Below are 25,123 nucleotides of genomic sequence, written 5' to 3'. Positions count from 1 at the left end.
ATTTTTTTTTTTCTTAAATCTCTATTTGGTTGGAAAAATGTTAACTTTTAAAAGGTAGAGACTTGATTATGGGCTCGCCTGTATATTTTAGGCTATAGGCAAGATTCTTAACCCAAAGCAAAAACCATAGACTACAAAGGTTATGATAAAATAACTGACCCAATATGGGGTCAGATTTGTTGTTCCCTTATTACAGCCTTGGAATAAAACGTATTCTGCTCCAAACCCCAAAATTTCGGTTTGACGGGCTTCCCTGGTGGCTCAGATGGTACAGAATCTGCGTGCAATGCAAGATATGCTGGCAGGCACAAGAATCAAATTCCGCAACAGGAGGACTGAGGTCTGCTGGGAGTCTGACCCACGTGCCACTCCTTTGGGTCTCAGCCGAACACAACCTGGAGCACATATCTGGGGTCCTTATGCCCGAATCCCTTCCTGGCACGACCTTGATTTAACCCATAACATCCAGAATCCAGTGTGTTAGCAACCCCGATGGCCAAGACCCACTTCCTACAGGGCAGTCGCCCGAGCCTGGAGCCTTTCTCTCCCAGCACCGTCCCACGCCTTTCCGCCTCCACCAAGACTACAAGTCCCAGCGTGCAGCGCGGCCCTTATACTGTCCCGCCCGCCTACGTTGGCATCCGCCGGGGGCGCGCCGCCCGGAGCACATGCGCGCTGACGTAGACGCGCCAACGTGACTGGCGGTCGCGGCGCCGCGGGTTTCTGGGCCCGTACCAGTTCCAATCCGGCGGCGGGAGCCGTGGGCCCGCGATTCAGTTTGAGCGCGCCGCGCTGTGTGAATTTGCGAGGCCGTTGGGAAGGGCCGTCTCTTTGTAGCCTCTTCCCTCGGGCCTGCGGCTCCGCGTCCCAGATGGACAAGGTGTGCGCCGTGTTCGGAGGCTCCCGGGGCATCGGCAGGGCGGTGGCCCGCTTGATGGCCCAGAGAGGCTATCGACTGGCCATCGTCGCCCGGAATCTGGAGGGGGCCAGAGCCGCGGCCGGGGACCTGGGCGGTGGGTACCGACCGGGGTCGCAGCCCCTCTTCGCGCGGCCGGTGTGGGTCCGAGAAGCCGCCTTGGGCGCCCCCCTCGCGCGGGCGGCAGACCCGCCGTGCTGGGCGAGGGGCGGCGCAGGCGTGCTCGCGCCTCGCTAGGAGGCCCGCGCGTGTGCGCATGCGCAGGCGGCGCTGCCTCAGGCCGCTCGCGGCCGCACTAGGACGGGTGTCGCTTGGGCTCGCTTCCGGCGTCCACAGCGCTGAAGCGCTGTTAGGCCCTGACGACCTTCTCCGAGGGACCTGGAGGTTGTTCCGCCATATTCCCCCCTGTCTGTTAGGAACGGATTCGCCGTTGCTTTGCGAATTTCAGTCTCTGGCTGGTGAGACAGGGTGCTGTGAAGGTTCGAGCTCGCAGCTAGAGTTAGGAGGGCTGGGCTCAGGGGCACCTCGTTCACTGTCGGGGCACCTTTACGCAACGTCGCCCCGACTTCACATAGGTCTCCAGAGGTTTGAGAAGGTGATTTTAGTGTTAATGTACCACGCAAGGTCAGCCAGAAGACAAAAGAATTGTTTACCTTTTCTTTTTTTAAAAAATGGCACGTTAAGTGGTATAATGTTGAATAAACATTGCTTTCTTTGAGGTTTTTTTTTTTTTTTTTTGGTAATTAAACATTTCCAGAAAGTGGACTTTAAAAAACAGGTAATAGTTTTTAGTAAAAATTTTTTCATGATTTGTACTTTCAGCATTTTAAAAAACAGCTTCCCGCTTTGTTTCATCTCTTTTAATAGTCACGCTATAATAATAGCCATATAAGATTGTGCTATAGTTAAACAGAAAAGCCCTAGAGTTTATTTCAAAGCCAGGAAACCAGTTCGACAAGAATGTAACTGAATTAGACTTTAAGCTTATATATGCAAGCGTGTTCAGTCGTGTCCCACTCTTTGCAACCCCATGGACAGTAGCCATGCCATGCATGCTCCTCTGTCCATGGAATTTTCCAGGCAAGAATACTGGAGTGGGTAGCCATTTCTTTCTCCAGGGGATCTTCCCAACCCCGGGATTGAGCTCGTGTCTCTTGTGCCTCCTGTATTGCAGGCAGATTCAGTTCAGTTCAGTTCAGTCGCTCAGTCGTGTCCGACTCTCCGCGACCCCATGAATCACAGCACGCCAGGCCCCCCAATTACTTACTGCGAGAACTGCTGAATTAAGTGGCATAGGGTCAGTGTCAAAACTAAATATTGGTAGGTGACTCATACAAAGTGTTAGGAACAGGAGAAAGGTGCTCCCCCACTTTTGTTGATTAAAAAAGTGTTTTAAGGTTTACATTCTGTTGCATTACTTTGCTTCTGCTTGTTCCCCACCTTCCTCCATCCAGTTTCTTAGACTGAACTCCATGAGATCAGGAATCTGGGACTTAATCGTCCTTTATCTCAAGTTCTGGATAGAACAGATCTAAAGTTCTGGATAGAACAGATCTAAGGCTTCCATGGGCTTCCCTGGTGGCTCAGAGGTTAAAGTGTCTGCCTCCAATGCGGGAGACCTGGGTTCGATCCCTGGGTCGGGAAGATCCCCTGGGGAAGGAAACGGTAACCCACTCCAGTATTCTTGCCTGGAGAATCCTATGGATGGAGAAGCCTGGTAGGCTACAGTCCACGGGGTCGCAAAGAGTCGGACACGACTGAGCAACGGAACGGAACGGAAGGCTTCCATGGTGGCTCAGGTGGTGAAGAATCCCTCTGCAATTCAGGAAGACCTGGTTTGGATCCTTGGTTGGGAAGATCACCTGGAGAAAGGAATGGCTACCCACTGCAGTATTTTTGCCTCGAGAATTCCATGGACAGAGGAGCCTGGTGGGCTACAGCCGTAACGGTTGCAAAGAGTCAAACCCTACTGAGTGGGACATGACTGAATAATTGACACTGTTACCCTAGCTCATAGTAGATGTTTAATGAATGTGTACTGAATCATTTTTACAACCAACGTATACTTAGTTCTATTTTAATTTTGTTGTGTAGGAGATCATTTGGCATTGAGCTGTGATGTTGCCAAAGAACATGATGTTCAAAATACATTTGAAGAGATAGAGAAAAATTTGGGTCGTGTTAATTTCTTGGTAAATGCAGCTGGAATTAACAGGTTGGTCACAAATTTTAAGTACATTTCTGATTTTTTTTCCTCCTAATTTTCTTTTGATTAATATGAGTTGGTATATCGTTTTACTTCTAACTGGAAGAAAAGGTATGTATTTTAAAATTTGGTCTGTCAAGCTGCATACTCGTTTCATTGTTTTATATTGAGATTATAATAAGGGTTTCGTTTAGTTTTTTTATGTGTCAAAATGTTATTTTATTACAGAGGAAAAAAACCCTTTTAAACTAAATGTGTGCTATTGGAATAGTTACATGTGTGTGTAGTACAGGTGTGATGTGATGCCTTGGAAGTGTACATATTAAGGGTACAGTTTAAACATTGTAATCAACACCCATATTGAGCTGAAGAACTTTACCAGAAATCCAGAAGACTCTCTTGTTTTCTTCCCAATTAGTACTTCCTTTTAGGTTACCACTGTTGTGACTATATATGTTTCCTCACAGATCAAGTTTAAAATGGGCTCTCTAGGTGTTCTAACTCAGAGGAAAAGCTCTTCTTATATTCTACTTTTAGAAAAAAAAATGTTATCTGTTTCTTGACTTTTTAATTTGTCTTGCCCCATTTTTAAATCACAGGGGATTGTTTTGGTTTGGTTTTGCTTTTTTGGTAGGGATAACCTCTTGGTAAGGACAGATACTGAAGATATGCTGTCTCAGCTCCATACTAACCTCCTGGGCTCCATGCTGACCTGTAGAGCTGCCCTGAAGACAATGATTAAACAGCAGAGAGGGTCCATTGTGAATGTAGGTGAGTCTTCACCTCTGCGTGTATAGTAGTATCTCATGGCACCACAGAAATTTAATCAACTGATTTGGAGTTTATTTACCTGTGAAACTTTATTATCCATGGAAAAAGGATTTTATGAACTGATTAATAGGTGAAACAGGGATCACCAATTCACATCCTTCTAGTGGTCAAGCAGGTGTCATGGAGTGACGCCACCAGGTACTGGGGAATGCCCGCACACGCCGGGAGATGCCTGAGGGCACCCGGCTTGGTGTCCAGAGGCAGTGTGGGACAGCTCCGACCCAGCAGGTTGCTGCTGTGCACAAATGTGGTTCAATTTGACCAGCTATTTTGCATATTTGAGACAAATTGGACATCCTGATTCTTACATGAAACCAAATTTTCAAAATGTGATCAAGGAGTGAAAAATTTGTAGTTGGTGAGGGCTAAAAAATGACTTCTGCAGCGGCTGCATGCGTCACTAGTAAATCCAGCACAGAGGTCTAAGAGGAGGTTTTCTTAAAAGAATAACTTTTTCAGTGTTTAGAATGGATGTTAAGTAACTCCTGGGCTTCAGTTCACCTGCCCCATAGGGCAGAGTGGAGTGTGTGCCTGTAGACTTTAAAATGCAGAGTGACTTGAAATTTTGTTTCAGTGTGGTAATTTGAGAATAGCATCATGCCTGCCATCTCCCATTTAAGTGGTGATACTTTATAGGCCACAAAAAAGGAATGCTGCTCCTTAGAGTAAGTGACCCTACTCTAATACAGGAAGTGTCTCTCCAAGCCAGAGTGCAGAGTGCTTTCTTTTTGAAATTGACCAAAGGAAAGAATATTGTGCTAATGAGGATTAGAACATTTTGGACATTTACCCTTAAAAATGTGAGAGGTCCATTTTCTTCTAAAAGATTAGTAATTGAGTTGACTTTTGCCTTGTGACATAGCCAGATAATGATTTGGGATCTTGTAAGCTGGTATACTACCATGTACATTTCTCCTGGTAAAGGGGGATGTGTTTGTTCAACTCTGAAACATCCCCTTTTTAGACAGGCATAAAACAAAATCCCCTATTAGTCTTTTGCTTACATGCAGACTTTTAGACTTGTGCTGTAAGTCAATAAAATAGACTATTGAAAATAAGTTAGGGGTCTCTTATGACCAAAGGGGTTACTGTAAATTTCTGGAAAGGACGTTGTTATTTCAGAAGTTACCACTTCGCAGAGGAACAGCTGCGTGTGGTGGAATCATGGCTGCTCCAGCCTCCTGCTCAACCTTGCCTCCAGGTCTGTGTTTTTCCTGTTTGTGTTTCTCTTCCTCCCCAAACCCCTTTCTCCATCCACCTGCATTTCCTCTGTCTGATCAGAGGGTCTTTTCTCACTCTCTCTGGACTCCTCCTTTCTCTTCCTTTGTCGTTAACTGACATGTAACACCTAATGTGGATAAATATTTTATTCTTGGAATTGCTGATCATAAGAAGTATGTGGAGTGTTTTTTTTTTTCTTTCTAAAATTAAATTACCTTCTCAAAATTTTTGTGAGGTTCTTGGTTACTTTTTATATTACATGAAGGAAAGTTACATGGCTCAAGATAGCCTGGAGTTAAAACTCCCCTCCAGGTCCTCTCCACTGTTCTGTGCAAAACAAAGAACTCTCTCACCCAAAGGAAAAAATGGACATCAAGGTTGATTACGACCTGCTCCCAGCCTGTCCAGCCTCTGCCCGATCTCCAGAATTCCTTGCCCCAGCCTTTAAGAGATAACTACTCTGAACAACTTTGGAGAACAGGCCCCCTTAAGACAGTAGATTTCCACATACATGCCTGTATATACTTACGCTTTTCTTGGATTAGTGCAGCAGCTCGCTAATCTGACTGCTGCCCCTTCTCGCCTCATTAAAGGGAATCTGTTCCTGTACAGTGCCGGGCTCGTTCTTTTTCCAAACCTCGACTTCTCTTAACTCCCTTACCCTACATTACATATACAAGTCATTGATGCAGAAAATGACTTCCCCAATTTCTGTTCTGCAAGAATTTATTTGCCTACAGTTGATACTTGGGTTATAAATTATTCTTTCATATTCATATAATGAGCCACCAAGAATCTTTATATTAGGCAGTACAAGTTGATACATCTCTGAAGGTAACTAAATTACAATTTTACAAAAAGTTTACAGTAGAAGCTTTGCTAATTTAATCAACAGTAGTTGAAATTTAATAAAATTTATCTTTGAATGAACTGTTTTTTAGCTGGAAATAAAAACTTTATGCCTGTGTTGTGGGTCATAAAATCAGTCTTTCCCTGGCTTTTCTGTTCTGGTTTTAACCTCTTCCTCCTGGAAGCCTCTGTCAACTCTGTAGACTTTTTATCATGCTCCACCTCCTCAGAGATGAGCATGAGTGCCTGTTATTTAGTGGATCGGTTCTCAGCCCCTGCCTAGTCCTCCGGGTTCTACATGAGCTTCTTTGGCCTCCTGTTTCTGAGCAGACTCAGACTCTTAAGTCTTGCTATTCAAATGACAGTGGTTAGAATTCCTCATTTTAGCAAAGGACGAGGTAAGGGTTTATACCTTGTTTGTTCACTATAGACTACCTGAACATGCAGAATAATAACCCTATGAATGTGGTTTGAATTTGCTCTCATTTCTTTTTCTAGGAAGTGTTGTTGGTTTAAAAGGCAATTCTGGCCAGTCTGTGTACAGTGCCAGTAAAGGAGGATTAGTCGGATTTTCACGTGCTCTTGCCAAAGAAGTAGCAAAAAAGAAAATTAGAGTGAATGTAGTTGCTCCAGGTGAGTGGAAACTTTTCTCTTTTAGTTTATGTGAATCTATGGTTTTATAAAATAATAGCAAAGACTGGTCTCGTGTCGGTAAGGACACCATTGTCACTGAGCACTTCTCAGGGGTCTGGGAACAGGAGCAGGGACCCCACAAGGACCATGGAGCAGGGTTGTGGTGGGGTTTGAACTCTGATGGGGCTGGGAGCCGAGACTCAGGCCAGGCACGCTGCATCTGTGCTGGACACAAGAGAAACTCCCCGTTTAAGAGTCAGGTGTAACTCGGAACTCTCAAGAACTGAACGTACGAATGGCAGGTAGGTGGGGGGAGGCGTCTTGGTGGTGTGTACACTGCAGTTGAGCCCAGGCCGTGTCCCTCTGCAGAGCTGTTGGCATTGTAATCGTCTTTGTCCTCTTTGGGGGTGTGATATCGATTTGCTGCTCACTGGGGCACAGTATCTGCTAATTTAGACGTTGTCAGTTTGTCAGAGCAGAACTTTTCAAACTATGCATCCGTTACCTAATATACTCCCTGCATCTAGATTAGAAAAATAACACATCTTTATATTTAAAATATCTGAATAGCACTGTCATACGATGTGCTTTTCATAACAGTACGAATCAGAGGAGGTAATCCAACAAGCCTGCTTTGGTGATATCCTTTGCACATTTCATGACATAATTGCCTGCAGTAACTGACATACTGATAACCTCAGAGACTCTGCGGGTTTGGTTCCAGACACCGCAGTGGAGCGCGTGTCACAGTAAATCTATCAGCAAACCTTGTTTCCCAGTGCATATAAAAATTATGTTTATACTATACTGTACTCTGTTAAATGTGCAGTAACACTGTATCTAAAAAACCAATGTTCATACCTTAATTTAAAAATACCACAAGATCCTCTTTGACCCATCTCCTAAAGTAATGGAAATTAAAAAAAAAAAGCAAATGGGACCTAATTAAACTTAAAAGCTTTTGCACAGCAAAAGACACTGTAAATAAGATGGAAAGGCAGCCCTCAGAATGGAGAAAATAATTGGAAACGAACAATTGACAAAGAATTAATCTCTAAAATATATAAACAGCTCATGCAGCTCAGTATGGGAAAAACAAACAACCCAATCAAAAAATGGGCAGAAAACCTAAACAGACATTTCTGCAAAGAAGATATCCAGATGACCAATAAACGTGAAAATATGTGCCACATTGCTCAATAAGACACATGTACCCCGGTGTTCACTGTAGCACAGTTTACAGTAGCTAGGACATGGAAGCAACCTAGATACCATCAACAGCTGAATAGATAAAGAAGCTGAGGTACATATCAGTTCAGTTGCTTAGTCATGTCCGACTCTTTGTGACCCCATGGACTACAGCACGCCAGGCTACCCTGTCCATCACCAACTCGGGAGCCTACTCATGTCCATCACATCAGTGATGCCATCCAACAATTTCCTCCTCTGTCCCCTTCTCCTCCCACCTTCAATCTTTTCCAGCATCAGGGTCTTTTCCAGTGAGTCTTTTTTGCATCAGGTGGCCAAAGTATTGGAGTTTCAGCTTCAGCATCAATCCTTCCAATGAATATTCAGGACTGATTTTCTTTAGGATGGGCTGGTTGGATCTCCTTGCTGTCCAAGGAACTCTCAAGAGTCTTCTCCAACACTGCGGTTCAAAAGCATCAGTTCTTTGGCGCTCAACTTTCTTTATAGTCCATCTCTCACATCCATACATGACTAATGGAAAAACTACAGCTTTGATTAGATGGACCTTTGTTGGTAAAGTAATGTCTCTGTTTCTTAATATGTTGTCTAGGTTGGTTATAGCTTTTCTTCCAAGAAGCAAGTGTCTTTAATTTCATGGCTACAGTCACCATCTGCAGTGATTTTGGAGCCCAAGAAAATTAAGTCTGTCACTGTTTCCATTGTTTCCCCACCTATTTGCCATGAAGTGATGGGACTGGATGCCATAATCTTAAGTTTTGTGAGTGTTGAGTTTTAATACAGATTTTTCACTCTCCTCTTTCACTTTCATCAAATTCTTCATTTTCTGCCTTAAAGGTGGTGTCATCTGCATATCTGAGGTTATTGATATTTCTCCCGGCAATCTTGATTCCAGCTTGTGCTTCATCCAGCCCAGCATTTTGTATGACATACTCTGCATATAAGTTAAATAAGCAGGGTTGACATTATACAGCCTTGATGTACTCCTTTCCTGATTTGGAACCAGTCTGTTGTTCCATGTCCAGTTCTAACTGTTGCTTCCTGACATGCATACAGGTTTCTCAAGAGGCAGGTCAGGTGGTCTGGTATGCCCATCTCTTTCAGAATTTTCCACAGTTTATTGTGATCCACACAGTCAAAGGCTTTACATAGTCAGTAAAGCAGAAGTAGATGTTTTTCTGGAACTCTCTTGCTTTTCCATGATCCAGTGGATGTTGGCAATTTGATCTCTGGTTCCTCTGCCTTTTCTAAATCCAGCTTTAACATTTGGAAGTTCATGGTTTACATACTGCTGAAGCCTGGCTTGGAGGATTTTGAGCATTACTTTACTAGCGTGCGAGATGAGTGCAATTGTGCAGTAGTTTGAACATTCTTTGGCATTGTCTTTTTTGGGATTGGAATGAAAACTGACCTTTTCCAATCCTGTGGCCACTGCTGAGTTTTCTAGATTTGCTGGCATATGGAGTGCAGCACTTTCACGGCATCATCTTTTAGGATTTGAAGTAGCTCAACTAGAATTCCTTCACTTCCACTACTTTTGTTCGTAGTGATGCTTCCTAAGGCCCACTTGACTTCACATTCCAGGATGTCTGGCTCTAGGTGAGTGATAACACCATCGTGATGATCTGGGTCATGAAGATCTCAAAATAGTTCTTCTGTGTGTTCTTGCCACCTCTTCTTAATATCTTCTGCTTCTGTTAGGTCCATACCATTTCTGTCCTTTATCGAACCCATCTTTGCATGAAATGTTACCTTGGTATCTCTGATTTTCTTGAAGAGATCTTTAGTTTTTCCGATTCTATTGTTTTCCTTTATCTCTTTGCATTGATCGCTGAGGAAGGCTTTCTTATCTCTCCTTGCTATTCTTTGGAACTCTCCATTCAGGTGGGTATGTCTTTCCTTTTTTCCTTTGCCTTTAGCTTCTCTTCTTTTCTCAGCTATTTGTAAGTCCTCCTCAGACAGCCATTTTGCTTTTTTGCATTTCTTTTCCATGGGGATGGTCTTGGTCCCTGCCTCCTATACAGTGTCATGGCCCTCCATCCATAGTTCTTCAGGCACTCTGTCTCTCAGCTCTAATCCCTTGAATCTATTTGTCACTTCCACTGTAATTGTAAGGGATTTGATGTAGATCATTCCTGAATGGTCTAGTGGTTTTCCCTACTCTTTTCAATTTAAGTCTGAATTTGGCAATAAGGAGTTCATGATCTGAGCCACAGTCAGCTCCTGGTCTTGTTTTTGCTCACTGAATAGAGCTTCTCCATCTTTGGCTGCAAAGAATATAATCAATCTGATTTCGGTGTTGACCATCTGGTGATGTCCATGTGTAGAGTCTTCTCTTGTGTTAAGAGGTTGGAAGAGGGTGTTTGCTATAACCAGTGTGTTCTCTTGGCAATAATCTGTTAACCTTTGACCTGCTTCATTGTAGTCCAAGGCCAGATTTGCCTGTTACTCCAGGTAGCTCTTGACTTCCTACTTTTGCATTCTAGTCCCCTGTAATGAAGAGGGCATCTTTTTTGGGTGTTAGTTCTAGAAGGTCTTGTAGGTCTTCATAGAACCGTTCAACTTCGTCTTCTTCAGCATCACTGGTTGGGGCATAGACTTGGATTACTATGATATTGAATGGTTTGCCTTGGAAACGAACAGAGATCATTCTGTTGTTTTTGAGATTGAATCCAAGTACTGCATTTTGGATTCTTTTGTTGAATCTGCTGGCTACTCCATTTCTTCTAAGGGATTCTTGCCTACAGTAGTAGATATAATGGTCATCTGATTTAAATTCACCCATTCCAGTCCATTTTAGTTCTCTGATTTTCCTAAAATGTTGACACTCACTCTTGCCCTCTCCTGTTTGACCACTTCCAATTTGCTTTGATTCATGGACCTAAGATTCCAGGTTCCTATGCAGTATTGTTCTTATAGCATCGGACTTTACTTCCATCACCAGTCACATCCACACCTGGATGTTGTTTTTGCTTTGGCTCCTTCCCTTCATTCTTTCTGGAGTTATTTCTCCACTGATCTCCAGTAGCATATTGGGCACCTACTGACCTGGGAAGTTCATCTTTCAGTGTCCTATCTTTTTGCCTTCTCATACCATTCATGGGGTTCTCAAGGCAAGAATACTGAAGTGCTTTGCATTCCCTTCTCCAGTGGGCCAGGTTTTGTCAGAACTCTGATATGACCTGTCCATCTGGGGTGGCCCTACACGGCATGGCTCATAGTTTCTTTGAGTTAGACAAGGCTGTGGTCCGTGTGATCAGATTGGTTAGTTTTCTGTGATTGTGGATTTCATTCTGTCTGCCCTCTGATGAGAAGGATTAGAGGCTTATGGAAGCTTCCTGTTGGGAGAGTGACTGAGGGGGAAACTGGGTCTTGTTCCGGTGGGCGGGGCCATGTTCAGTAAACCTTTAATCCAATTCACTGTTGGTGGGCAGGGCTGTGTTCCCTCCCTGTTGCTTGACCTGAGGCCAAACTATGGTGGAGGCAATGAAGAAAATGGTGACCTTCAGAAGGTCCGGGCATGCACTGCTGCTCTCAGTGCCCCCCACCCTGCAGCAGGCCGCTGCCTACCCATGCCTCCACTGGAGGCCGCTGGCCACTTACAGCAAGTCTCGGTCAGCCTCTTGTGGGGTCACTGCTCCTTCCTCCTGGGTCCTAGGGCACAAGGTTTTGTTTGTGCCCTCCAAAGGTCTGTTTCCCCAGTCCTGTGTAAGTGCTGGCAGCTCTGTGGTGGGGTTAATGGTGACCTCCTCCAACAGGGCTTATGCCATACCCAGGTCTGCTGCACCCAGAGCCCCTGCGGCAGGCCGCTGCTGACCCAGACCTCCACAGGAGACGCTCAGACACAGTCTGGCTCAGCCTCTGTGGGTCGGGGTGCGTTCTGTGCCCTTCCCAGATCTGGGCGGCTCGGCGGCCAGGTGCTCGGTGAGCGCGCTGTCGCAGGTGGGCCGTGTGCCTTGATCACCTCCCTAGTCCTGGCTGCTCAGTGTTCCGGGTGCACCGCCTGTCTCCTCTGGAGAGCTAATAGCAGGCTGTGCCCCTCCTGGAGCATGCCAACCATCCAGGATCTCAGGAAGACGTGGTTAGCAGCTGGGAGCCTGGTCACAGTTGGGGGGGATGCTCTGGGGCTGAGACTGTAGCAGGCCTTTGCCTTCCAGCTGTCCGGAGCCTGCCTCTGCCTCCGCGCGGGGAGGGCCCGGCTAGCTCTGTTTGGTGATCTTTGGTATTCCTCAGTCCTTTGTTCTGTGAGAGGGCCAGGCTGCACGATAGGTTGCTAGGTTAGAGCCTTTCCTGGGAAGTTCTCTTTCCCGCAGTTGCAGTTAGCTGTGTATTCTGTGGGTTTTTTTTTTTCCTCCCAGTTACGTGGCCATCTGAGATTCCAGGTCTCAGGACAGACCTGCCTGTGAGAGGGTGTCCTGCTGTGTGGAAACTTCTCCTCCTTCACGACTCCCTCCCCAGGACAGGTCTCTGTCTCTAACTCTTTTGTCTCTCTTTTTGTCTTTTATATTTTCTCCTTCCTCCTTTCGAAGAGAACGGGCTGCCTTTCTGGGTGCCTGGTGTCCTACGCCAGTGTTCAGAAGTTTTGTGGAAGTTGCTCAGCGTTCAGATGATCTTTTGATGAATTTGTGGGGGAGAAAATGGTCTCCCTGTCCTATTACACAATGGAATATTACTTAGCCATAAAAAGGATTGAATTTGATTCAGTTGAACTGAGGTGGATGAACCTAGAGCCTGTGAAGTAAGTCAGAAAGAGAAGAGCAAATACCGTATATTAATACATATATATGGAATCTAGAAAAAAGCTATTAATGAGCCTATTGCAGGGCAGCAATAGAGACATACACACAGAGAATAAACTTGTGGACAGAGTCTGTGAGGGAAGCGGGGCATGAGTTGGGAGAGTCGCCTTGACACATGTGTCACTGTGTATAAAACAGGTGGCTAATGGGAAGTTTCTGTGTAACACGCAGAGCTCGGCCCACTGCTCTGACAACCTAGGGAGTTGAGACAGGAGGGCGGGTGGGAGGCAGGGTCACGAGGGAGGGTTTATATCTGTACCTCTGGGTGACTTACCTTGTTGACCAGCAGCAATCAACACAACATTGTGAAGCAATTATCCTCCAGTTAAAAATGAACTAAAAATACTTCATTGCTAAGAAATGCTGACCATCATCTGAACCTTCAGTGAGTCAGGCTGTAGTGCTGACATCAGAGGTCACTGATTACAGACACCACAACAAATACAGGAATGATGAAAAGCCAGAAATACTGTAAGAATCTCCAAAATGTGACCCAGAGTCATGAAGTGAGCATGGGCTGTTGGGGAAATGGCACTGATAGACTTGCTTGATCCAGAGTTACTACAAACCTGCAACTTGTAAAAAAAACCAAAGCTGCAGTGTCTGCAAGGCCCCTTAAAGCGAGGTCGGCCTGTTCTCCAGAAAGCCAGTGTTTGCAGAGAAGAAAGCATTAATGTCACACATGTTTGGTTTCAGAATGGAGAAGATGCCTTTCATTGGGTGTCACTGTGCCTCAGAGAGCTACCCCATATTCACATGAGAATTTCAACACAGAGAGAAATTTGAAGGAAGAAAGATACTTTACCCAGACTCAGGAGGGAGACATTCTTTTGAAAAGTGACTTGGAAGTATCGATTTGAACAGTGATTGTAGCTGTAGTTGCTTCTTCAGTGAGTGAAGGGGCCTCTGTGTGATTCCTTTTATATCGTTACAAACTTTAGGTGTTTTTGTGTTTTTCATAATATGGTCACGGGGGAGCCTAGTGGCTGCCGTCTGTGGGGTCGCACAGAGTTGGGCACGACTGAAGCAACTTAGCAGCAGCAGCAAACCGTCTGGATCTTCCAATTTTATAACTTTTACTTTTACGTTATTTGCCTTTTGACAAATTACTAGTTTATAAATATTGCCTGGATTAGTTGAGACTAATAAAAAGGTGCTAAAACTCAAACCTACATTATCACTTGTGAGCTGGTATGACGGTAGGCTTGGTTATTGCGCTTTCGAAGACAATGGATACCCTTCTGTGCTTTTGCTGGCTGCCACAGGACCTCTGTCCCAGCTTGCCGAGGGCACTGCGGCTGGTGCGCTAGGGGTTCGTGAGGAGGCTGAGGGCGACCTGGGCCGCTCTGCCCAGTGTGGCCCAGAGCTGCCGACGGCAGGGACCGGGGCACTGTCAGGAGTGACCTGTGCCCCCGTTGAGTGTTCAGTCAGACGCTAGCTCCAAACCCGTAAACATTTGAGAAGTGACGCGATACAGACGCATTCTTCTTTTAAAGGTAATCCCGAAGCGGCCCTGTGGTCTTCACGGTGCTGTGAGTGTGTGTGTGCTTCATGCGGCCCAGTTGGGTGTTAGTGTTAGCCGACTTTAATGTGCAAAGTAGGTGGGTTGGGGGGTCTGTTCTGTACTTCCCACGTTTTGGATTGCAGCAGTGTGGGTGATGAAGAGTCAGCTCTGGGTCACAGTGAGCTGTAAGCCGCATGGTTTGAGCGTGATGCAAGTGTGCCTCACTTCTAGGAACTCTTTCAGCAGACTCCCCAAGTGTGTCCTGTGTTCCAGGGCTGGCAGCGCTCCAGATTATAAACACGAGTAAGGTGTTTGTGTCACAGGGAACTAAGTGCAGTGGGAAAGACAGGCGTGTGAACAGATAATTACACAGCCATGTGATGAATGCAAAGTAGGTGCCCTCATGATGCTTTGGAAATGCTGGAGAAGGAATGCTTAATTTTGTCAGTCAATTAGTTGTCAGGGCAACAGACTAAACAGTGCGAATCCAGTTTGTGTCCAAAGGGAAATCTTATGAGTGTTAGGGAAGTATGCTTGTATAGCTTTCCTAGAAATACTACTTTCCAGTGCAGTTTACACTGCAGGAAAGAAAAAACCTGTTGCCAGAAATGTGGACATTGAGTAGAGTGACCTTTGTTATGTTATATTGACTGCAGTATAATACATGAGATTGACTGTGCTGTAAGCCTGGCATGGATATGCTTCATTAGCCAGCAGCGAAGTACAAGCTGAAATGGTAGCATCTATTGATTCCCTGGTGGCTCAGAGGTTAAAGCATCTGCCTCCAATGCAGGAGACCCGGGTTCGATCCCTGGGTTGGGAAGATCCCCTGGGGAAGGAAACGGTAACCCACTCCAGTATTCTTGCCTGGAGAATCCCATGGACAGAGAAGCCTGGTAGGCTACAGTCCACGGGGTCGCAAAGAGTCGGACACGACTGAGCGACGGAACGAACGGATTGATTCTATGGATTATTTGTTAACTTAATTTTAGATAGTGATTTCAACCAGATTCTTCAGATCTTTGAACAGAGCTGAGAAACATCAGAATTAATATTTTTATATTTTTAATTTATTTTTTAGTTGAAGGATAATTGCTTTCAGAATTCTGTTGTTCTCTGTCAGATAGTAACACGAACCAGCCATAGAGTATACATATGTCCCCTCCCTCCTGAACCTCCCTGCCACCCCACCCCTCTAGGTTGATCCTGAGCCCCTGTTTGAGTTCCCTGAGCCACACCGCAAACTCCCGTTGGCTGTCTGTCTCACATATGGTAATGCAGGTTTCCACTTTACTCCCTCCCTGCGTCTCACCCTCTCCTCCCCGCCCCGTCCACAGGTCTGTTCTCTGTGTCTGTTTCCCCACTGCTGCCCTGAAAATGCATTCTTCAGCGCCATCTTTCTAGAGTCCGTATGTATGCGTTAGGGTACGGTACTGATCTTTCTCTTTCTGACTCACTTCACTCTGAATAATAGGCTCTAGGTTCACCCATTGAGTCATCAGAACTGACTCAAATGTGTTCCTTCTATGGCTGAGTAATATTCCATTGTGTCCATACACCACGGCTTCCTCATCCATTCATCTCCTGATGGACATCTAGGTTGCTTCCATGTTTTAGCTACTGTATACAGTGCTGCAGTGAACAGTGGGGTACCCGTGTCTCCTTCAGTTTTGGTTTCCTCAGGGTTCATGCCTAGGAGTGGGATTGCTGGGTCACATGCTGGTTTTATTCCGAGTTTTTAAAGGAATCTCCATACCGTCTTCCGTAGTGGCTGTATCCGTTTATATTCCCACCAGCAGTGCAAGAGGGTTCCCTTTTCTCCATTTGTTCTCCAGCATTTATTCTTTGTAGGCTTTTTGATGATGATCATTCTAACTGGTGTGAGGTGGTATTTCATTGTGATTTTTGTTTTCATTTCTCTGATAATGAGTGATGTTGAGCATCTTTTCATGTGTTTGTTTGCCATGTGTATGTCTTTGCAGAAATGTCTGTTGAGGTCTTTTTCCACTTTTTGATTGGGTTGTTCAATATGTTTATTTCTAATGTTAGTTTTCCTGGTCACCTTCAAACGGAGATTCCAATGAAGGAAAAATCAGTTAAAAAGCAAATCATAATAGGAAAAACAAAGAACAAGCAAATTAAGAAATTAGCCTATCATTTGCTTCCTAATGATTTTTTTAAAGATAAGTTAGTTGCTAATTTTGGTATTACATTAGTTATAAATTTCACATCTTTGATAAATGTTGCTGATTATTATTGAACACGAGAAACAATATCTGGTAAATGGAAACTATTTTGGATACATTACTTTTAAAACTGTGTTTTCAATAGATAATACAAACATACGGTACAAAATTCAAAAGCACAAAGAAGCTTAAAGTGAAAAGTGAGTTGTCTTCTGGTCATTCAGTGCCTTCCTCAGAGGCCACCTCTGCCACTGGTTTTCTGTTTTCCACTTATAAGCTAGTAAAGTGTGTGTGTGTGTGGTGTGTGTGTGTAGTTTTCTCTGCAGTTCACCTATACGCCAGTAAAGTGTGTGTGTATAGTTTTCTCTGTGTTTCATATATAGGCCAGTTAAGTGTGTGTGATATGTATAGTTTTCTCTGTATTTCATGTATTATCCAGTAAAGTGTGTGTGTGTGTGAGCATGTTGTTTTCTCTGTATTTCATAAATAAGCCATTGACATGTGTGTGTTCTGTCCATGAGGCAGCCTCTGCGATAGCTCTGAGGGACTGGTGCAAAAAGCCAAGATACATGGGAGTTTTTGTGATGAAAACCAGGTTGTCAGAACATCACAAGATTACTGTTCACTAGAGAAAACCAGACCTCTCAAATTAAGGAATTTAGTGCTTCTCTGTGTATGAAGGTATCTGGGCTCCCTGAAGTCGCTCCTCAGATGTGCGCTTGGCTAGCATCCGGGCCGGCGTCCTGGGCCCCCACCCTGAGCCCCTGCAGGTGCAGTGTTGTCGCGGGGTCCCACAGGGCACGGCCTGCAGTGGGCAGCAGCCTGTCCATGTCTGCCTGGAGGCCCTCAGGGCTCAGCAGTGCGGCGCCAATTGCAGCAGCCTTTGCTTGCCCGTGCAGCCACAGCCCATGCTGTTCACAGTGCAGACGCTCAAGAGAGCACAAATGACAAAACTGCTCGTGGCGTTCTGTGTTGCTTTCCTCAGAGCAAGCTCTGCTGGAGTCTGTTCCATGTTACTACATGTGGGACTGTTTTCCTTTTTAACAATACTTAGTGGCAGGATAACTGACACAGTGTAATTCCCCCATTTAGAGTGTCTGATGTCCTGGGTTGAGTGCAGTCACACAGTTGCTCCATCATCACTGTGACCCACTTGAGAACACATATTTTCACGTCCCAGAAGAAACCCCGGAGCCCCGAGCATTGAGGAGTCCCCGTTTCCTTCAGTCTCCCCAGCGCTTCACAACCACTCACCCGCCACTCACCCGCAGAAGTGTAGGCTGGTGTGACCGCCGCGCCACTTTACTGCCTGAAGTAGAAGCCGGCGCTGTGTCCCACGGGTGCGCGGGGGGTCACGTGACCTGGGCCTCTCAGTGGGCACTCCCGCTGCTGCTCCTGCTCTTGTGCTGGTTCCGCTGCTGACACTGTGGCAGTGCTTGTGCATGACTGATTTCGCCAGCACATGAGTGCGTGGCATCGGGGGACTGAGCCTTCGAGGACTAAAGCGTGTGACATTTGGACAGACAGCACAGCAGGGTTTCTCTGGGACCCTCGGTGTCTGCCCCCTCTCCCTGTCTTTTTTAGTTGAGGAGCTTCTGTGCTCATGACAGGCAGAGGCTGGCTGGAGGTGCTGCAAAAGCTCGCAGACACGCGGCAGACACGACTCTCGCTGCGCTCCGGTGCTGTTCAGCGGGCAGCGGTTTGTCATGCTGCCTCCCTGTGTGTTTTCACAAGCATAATGTTAGGACACACACACTTGTTCTGGTGAAAATCTTGGTCTGGCTTTTGGTGACAGTCTTGTTTTTATGTCCCTAAAAAAGTGTCTTCAGTCGCTCAGTTGTGTCCGACTCTTTGCGACCCCATGAATCACAGCACGCCAGGCCTCCCTGTCCATCACCAACTCCTGGAGTTCACTCAGACTCATGTCCATCGAGCTGGTGATGCCATCCAGCCATCTCATTCTCTGTCGTCCCCATCTCCTCCCGCCCCCAATCCCTCCCAGCATCAGACTCTTTTCTAGTGAGTCAATGAGGTGGCCAAAGTATTGGAGTTTCAGCTTTAGCATCAGTCCTTCCAATGAACACCCAGGACTCATCTCCTTTAGAATGGACTGGCTGGATCTCCTTGCGGTCCAAGGACTCTCAAGAGTCTTCTCCAACACCACAGTTCAAAAGCATCGATTCTTCGGCGATCAGCTTTCTTCACAGTCCAACTCTCACATCCATACATGACCACGGGAAAAACCATAGCCTTGACTAGACGGACCTTTGTTGGCAAAGTAATGTCTCTGCTTTTTAATATACTATCAAGGTTGGTCATAACTTTCCTTCCAAGGAGTAAGCATCTTTTAATTTCATGGCTGCAATCAGCATCTGCAGTGATTTTGGAGCCCCAAAAAATAAAGGCTGACACTGTTTCCACTGTTTTTCCATCTATTTCCCATGAAGTGATGGGACCAGATGCCATGATCTTTGTTTTCTGAATGTTGAGCTTCAAGCCAACCTTTTCACTCTCCTCTTTCACTTTCATCAAGAGGCTTTTGAATTCCTCTTCACTTTCTGCCATAGGGGTGGTGTCATCTGCATATCTGAGGTTATTGATATTTCTCCCAGCAATCTTGATTCCAGCTTGTGCTTCTTCCAGCCCAGCGTTCCTCATGATGTACTCTGCATATAAGTTAAATAAGCAGGATGACAATATAGAGCCTTGACGTATTCCTTTTCCTATTTGGAACCAGTCTGTTGTTCCATGTCCAGTTCTGACTGTTGCTTCCTGACCTGCATACAGGTTTCTCAAGAGGCAGGTCAGGTGGTCTGGGATTCCCATCTCTTTCAGAATGTTCCACAGTTTATTGTGATCCACACAGTCAAAGGCTTTGGCATAGTCAATGAAGCAGAAATAGATGTTTTTCTGGAACTCTCTTGCTTTCTCCATGATTCAGCGGATGTTGGCAATTTGATTCTTGAACATCGTTTAATTCTTTCTAGGTCTTAGACACTTGTGTCAGAGAATAGACATCTAAGCAGGGAGCTTTATCCTGCACGTGGTGGTGCTGGTGCCTGAAAGAGGCTGACATCCTGGTGTCTTATTTAAATGTAAGATCTTTGCCATAGATCAACCTGTTCAAAACTAAAATAGTAACCAAGCCATATGGAAGTGAGATGCTGTTTGTTTATACTCTGTAGCTAGCCAGGGCTTCCCTGATGGCTCAGTGGTAAAGAATCCACCTGCCAACGCAGGAGACATGGGTTTGATCCCTGAGTCGGGAAGATCCCCTGGAGAAAGGAATGGCTACCCACTCCAGTATTCTTGCCTGGAGAATCCCATGGACAGAGGAGCCTGGTGGCCTATAGTCCATGCAGTCCCGAGAGAGGCTGACATGGCTGAGCGACTAAACAGCAACAACAACATAGCTAGCCAAAAATGGGTGAAGGAAGTTCATTTCCTTGGGGGCCAACAAATATAAACCCTCACCGGACAAGAACCATGCACTTACTTTTATGAGCAAGACTGTTGGTTCCTAAGGCATTCCTGTCTGGAAGAAGTGTACCGAGCATGCTGTCACGGATGTGGAATTGCGGCAGCTGCACCCGTGTTCTCAGCTGAGCTCCTGTCCCTCTGCTCCCTCGCCGGCTGAAGGAGAGATGGCTTTCCAGCCACCGAAGCCTCTGCCTGGTCGATGGCGGTCACAGTGACGTCGTCTTTGCACAGTGGCGCCGACTGGGGTTGTCATTTTTGTAGCCCAGCTTGAAAGGCACTGTGAACGTGCATGCAGCAAGATGGCAGTAAAGCAGAATTCCCAGAGCTTCATCAGATGGCAGACTGCTTTGGGAGAGAGTCCTCTGGGGTCGAGGAGGGAGCAGGCACAAACATGGGTGCGTGGAGTGTTTACAGACTACTGGTACCCCTCCACGGGTCTTCTGAGACATGGCAGAGAGTCCGGGAACCGGTTTATGTGTAGTGCCCTGGTTGTGAATGTATTTGTAATTCAGAACCATGTCATTCACGAGCTGCAGCATAAAGTAACAGTGAAATTTGGTAGGGGCCTGAACTAGTTTATCACTAGAGACTAGCTTCATGCTTTTGATTTGATTCCTTCATGTTTTTTTATTTTATTTGACTTTGGGAGATGATAAGTATGAATGTTAAGAAGCTGCAGATAGAGACTTAGGGCAGTCAAACTGTTGTCCCTGAGTGTGTAGTGGTGAATCCATGGTGTGTTGAATTTGTCAAAACCAAACAGCTGTACAGCCCAGCGGGTGAGCCCTGACGTGAGCCGTGACTTTCCGCTGTGCCACTATTGGTCCGTCATGTAGTACACTCAGGCAGGGTGTTAACACTTGGGGGTGCTGGGGGAGGCAGTGTGGGTGGGGGCTCCTTCACCTTTCAGATCAGCTTTCTGTAAACCTGCAGCTGCTCTGGAAAATCAAGTCTATTGTTTGAAAAAAAAAAAGCTCTGGCAGTGAGAGAACAGTGCCTGCGTTTGGGACAGGTTCCTACTCTCCGTGTCCAACATCGTGTCCAGGAGCAGATGCCAGTGCCAGGGACAGCTGCCTTCCTCACGGCCTGGCCTCTGCCCCCAGCTCTGGACTGGCAGCCACTGCTGGGCTCCCTGACTTACAGGTTCTTTGAGGAATTTGTTCTTGTTTAATCACTCAGTCATACCCGACTCTGTGACCCCATGGACTGCAGCACGCCAGGCCTCCCTGTCCGTCACCAACTGCTGGAGCTTACTCAAACTCATGTCCTTTGAGTTGGTGAGGCCATCCAACTATCTCATCCTCTGTCGTCCCCTTCTCCTGCCTTCAATCTTTCCCAGCATCAGGGTGTTTTCCAGTGAGTCAGCTCTTCGCATCAGGCAGCCAAGGTATTGAAGCTTCAACTTTAGGAATGGAATTGAGGAATTCTTATTCATGTTTGTATCCATCCACTTAAATTGTTGGACCAAATATTTGGTGGTCAAATATTTTAGTGTTGAGTAACTCATTGAATTAAACTGAATAAAAAATAAGGACCTGAATGTTTGATTATTAGCAAAATTCTGTTTCCTAAAACAAGGTTTATTAATGATCTCAAATTAAATTTCTAGCAGTGAATCTTTTTTAATTGAGCAAGTGTTTCTTAGTGTCTACCCTTTTCAACTGAACAGGCAGATGTTTCTCTTTCAGGATTCATTCACACAGATATGACAAAAGACTTGAACGAAGAACAGTTAAAGAAGAATATCCCTCTGGGAAGGTTTGGAGACACCCTTGATGTGGCCCAGGCGGTCGTATTTCTTTTAGAGTCTCCGTATGTGACCGGGCACGTCCTGGTGGTGGACGGCGGCCTGCAGCTCATCATGTAGCTGAGTGCTGTCACTGTTGTTGGAGACCTGCGTTTGCTGATCAAGGCTGCTGACGCTGCAGATGTTGGCTTCTGTCCTCATGCATTATGTCTGTAAAGAACAGCGGGAGAGCAGCCGCGTTTCCCAAACGACACGTGTCTTACGGGCAGTGTTGGTGCACAGTCCCTCCTCACAGGGATTCCCTTCAGGAGCCCTGGTCTTCAGATGTTCCCGCCCCTTACGAAAGCAGCATCCGTGTGTCTGTGTGTAACCTCTGTATACTTTACATCATCTCCATTGTTGTTTAGTCTAAGTTGTGTCCAACTCTTTGCAACCCCTCACACTGTAGCCGGCAGGCTCCTCTGTCCATGGGATTTTCCCAGCAAGAATACTGGAGTGGGTTGCCATTTCCTTTTCCAGGGGATCTTCTGGACCCAGGGATCGAACCCTTGTCTCCTCAGTCTCCTGCTTTGGCAGGTGGATTCTTTACCACTGAGCCACCAGGGAAGCCGGAATCTAAGTCATTCTTCCTGCTGCTGCTGCTGCTGCTAAGTCACTTCAGTCGTGTCCGACTCTGTGTGACCCCATAGACGGAAGCCCACCAGGCTCCCCCGTCCCTGGGATTCTCCAGGCAAGAACACTGGAGTGGGTTGCCATTTCCTTCTCCAATGTGTGAAAGTGAAAAGTGAAAGTGAAGTCGGTAAGTGTCGGACACGACTGAGCGTGTCCGACACTTAGCGACCCCATGGACTGCAGCCTACCAGGCTCCTCCATCCATGGGATTTTCTAGGCAAGAGTACTGGAGTGGCTTGCCATTGCCTTCTCTGAAATCATTCTTAGATTACATGTAATACCTAACACAGTGTAAATGCTGTGTAAATAATTGAAATACGTTGTAAATACTATGTAAATAGTTGATTTTTTGAACTTTTAAAAACATATTTAGAAATTTAAAAACTTTAAAAAATATATACTTTCTATCCATAGTTGCTTGAACCCATGGATGTAGAAGCCGGATGTAGAGGGCCAATTGTGTAGACATTTTGCAGGGACTAAAAACATGTTATCTTAGTTTATGCATTTTGTTACAAAAGTAGGAAAAATTACGAGTCTGATTGTCATTAGATACTTCATTGTGGTAGCTTACCGTGAACGGTGTTGGATTCGTGATCTACGAAGATTTAACTTTGGGACCAGGGACCAGGGTTGATCACTCAAGAGCATTTGTGTAGCAGAGTTTTATTAAAGTGGAAAGGGGCAGAGAAAGCTTCTGACAGACATCAGAAGGAGGACAGAGAGTGCCCCCCTCACTAGTGTTAGCAAGGGAGTTAGATACTTTTTAATTAATGATTACAATAAATCAAAAGAATGTCTCAGGTTTGTGAAAATTTTACCAGACCCACTCCCACAAGTTACATTTTAGGATAAGGGGATTAGAACTTAACAATGGAAAGATCCTCCCAGACCCACTCCCATAATATGCATTTTAAGATATCAGGATTAGTGAGGTTTTCAGGAAGGAGAAACTGTCCTCAAGGAGCATACATTGTTGTTATATAATCCTTCAGTTCGGTTTAGTCGCTCAGTTGTGTCCGACTCTTTGCGACCCCATGAATCACAGCATGCCAGGCCTCCCCATCCATCACCAGCTCCCTCAAACTCATGTCTATCGAGTCGGTGATGACATCCAGCCATCTCATTCTCTGTCGTCCCCTTCTTCTCCTGCCCCCAATCCCTCCCAGCATCAGGGTCTTTTCCAGTGAGTCAGCTCATCGCATGAGGTGAACAGAGTTTAAACTGAGTTGTTTGTTCTGTAATCATCAGTTCTGGGCTTAAAGAAAAAAATGTTTTATGTGACTAAGGAATGCAGAGGAAAAAAAGTTTTTGTCCTTTCCTCCTCCTTGAGAACCCCAGACCTCTCTCTCCTCGGGGACCCCTTGACTGCTTATCAACTTGCCTAGGAATTGACTCTCTCAGCTGTATTGGGCCGAATACTCTGGAAGTTAACCTGGCAGGCCGAGTGAAAGTTAAACAAGTACAGCAAAGCAGGAGGGCCTGAAGGGCAACAGGCAGGTGCCTTAGCAAGCCTGCTGGAGGCAAACACTAGCGCTTTCTTGGTCCCCTGAATAGCCAGCTGTTAACAGGCGGAGAAGAACAGTTAGACGCAGGCGTGACTGGAGTCTGGCTTCTCTGAGGGGCGCTGCTCCTCTGTGAGCAGCTGGGCACAACAGACTACACTGGACAGAGGAGCCTGGTGGGTACAGCTCATGGCCGGAACTGGACACAGCTGAGCGACTGAACAGCAGGTGTGGATGGCGGACGTGTCCTGTGGAAATCTCAGGGATGGTGTGGCTAACCCTTGGTTTTAGTACCTGGTCCAGCTGTGAGTTGCATAGACCTCATCAGCTTAGGATGTGGAACTGGTGTTTCTTGGGTTGTGTTTTTTTTTTTAATTCCTCAAAACTCTCAGTTAGCTGACTTCTTAAAAACAGCATAAGAAATAATGACATTTTTTAAGGATTTTTGCATTAGTGAATATAATAATGATTCTTATGTGAAATTTTAGAAAAATAATAATTGTGAACAATTAGTAAAAATGCAGTAACAGTGAGTGCAGTGTCTTTACAAGGAGCAGGTAAAGCATTAGTGTTGAATGAAAATACTTGTCTGAGGTTAGAAATGTCACAAATTGAGTGAAAACATCAGATGATACCTGTTTTGCATCGATTTCTTTTGTGAGAATAGCATAATTTTAAATATCACTGGGTTCATGTTGATTTTTATTATCGTTTCAAATGTTTTCAATATTTATTGCATTTTAAAACTAATCTTTTTACAGTTTTATTGGAGCTGAACATGATTTTATATAAACATTAATTTTATTGAAAGTTGGTACAAAAGTATGAATAGGATATATTAAATGCAAACTGATAAAAATAATAAAGTCAAATCTGTGTTCTAAATCAAGATTCGTGAATCCTTAAAAATTCTTCTACACTGATCTTCAAAAGTCTTTACTTGGAGAAGTCTATTCAGGAGGCAAAAAGGTCAGTAAGTTTCTGTTGTCGGCCAGGCTGTCTGCTCAGTGCAGACACGGCAGCCCCATGCAGACCTGCCCGCGGAAAGCAGCAGTCGGCGGTTTCAGGTTCCGCCAAAGGCCTCGCTGTGGCCGCGCTGACCCTGGGCCGGCTCCCCGCTCTGGCTCCTCACGGGGCCGCCTTGGCTGGCGGTCAGGAAGGAAACAGGTACCACCTGAAATAACGACGCTGAGGTGTGAGTTCCAGAGGGCCTTAACGTTCAGTTCTGTGCGTTCACACGTTGAGCAGTGAGCCCTTTTACACTGTCCACCGCTCCCGCCATCAGGCTGGTGGAGGGCGGAGCGAGGACGCGAACAGGTGCGGCGAGCCTCGGCCCTGGGGTGCTCCCGGCCAGATGCTGCAGCAGGG

General features: G+C 45.8%; 1 protein-coding gene across 1 annotated transcript; it reads left to right on the top strand.

The window, feature by feature from the left end:
- Positions 1 to 685: 685 nt before the first annotated feature.
- CBR4 (carbonyl reductase 4) lies at positions 686 to 24,639 on the top strand. The gene is made up of 5 exons (XM_055427991.2): positions 686 to 1,013; positions 3,011 to 3,131; positions 3,757 to 3,893; positions 6,522 to 6,656; positions 21,520 to 24,639. Exons 1-5 carry the CDS (start codon positions 872 to 874, stop codon positions 21,696 to 21,698), a joined length of 714 nt encoding a protein of 237 aa, XP_055283966.2. The 5' UTR covers positions 686 to 871; the 3' UTR covers positions 21,699 to 24,639.
- The last annotated feature ends 484 nt before the right edge of the window (positions 24,640 to 25,123 follow it).

This window comes from Moschus berezovskii, chromosome 7 (genome assembly GCF_049115385.1).
Source record: "Moschus berezovskii isolate FMDL1 chromosome 7, NW_MosBer_1.0, whole genome shotgun sequence".
In the NCBI taxonomy this organism is placed as follows: domain Eukaryota; kingdom Metazoa; phylum Chordata; class Mammalia; order Artiodactyla; family Moschidae; genus Moschus; species Moschus berezovskii.
Note: the sequence above shows the minus strand (reverse complement) of the source record. Positions and strands in the feature narration are given on the sequence as shown.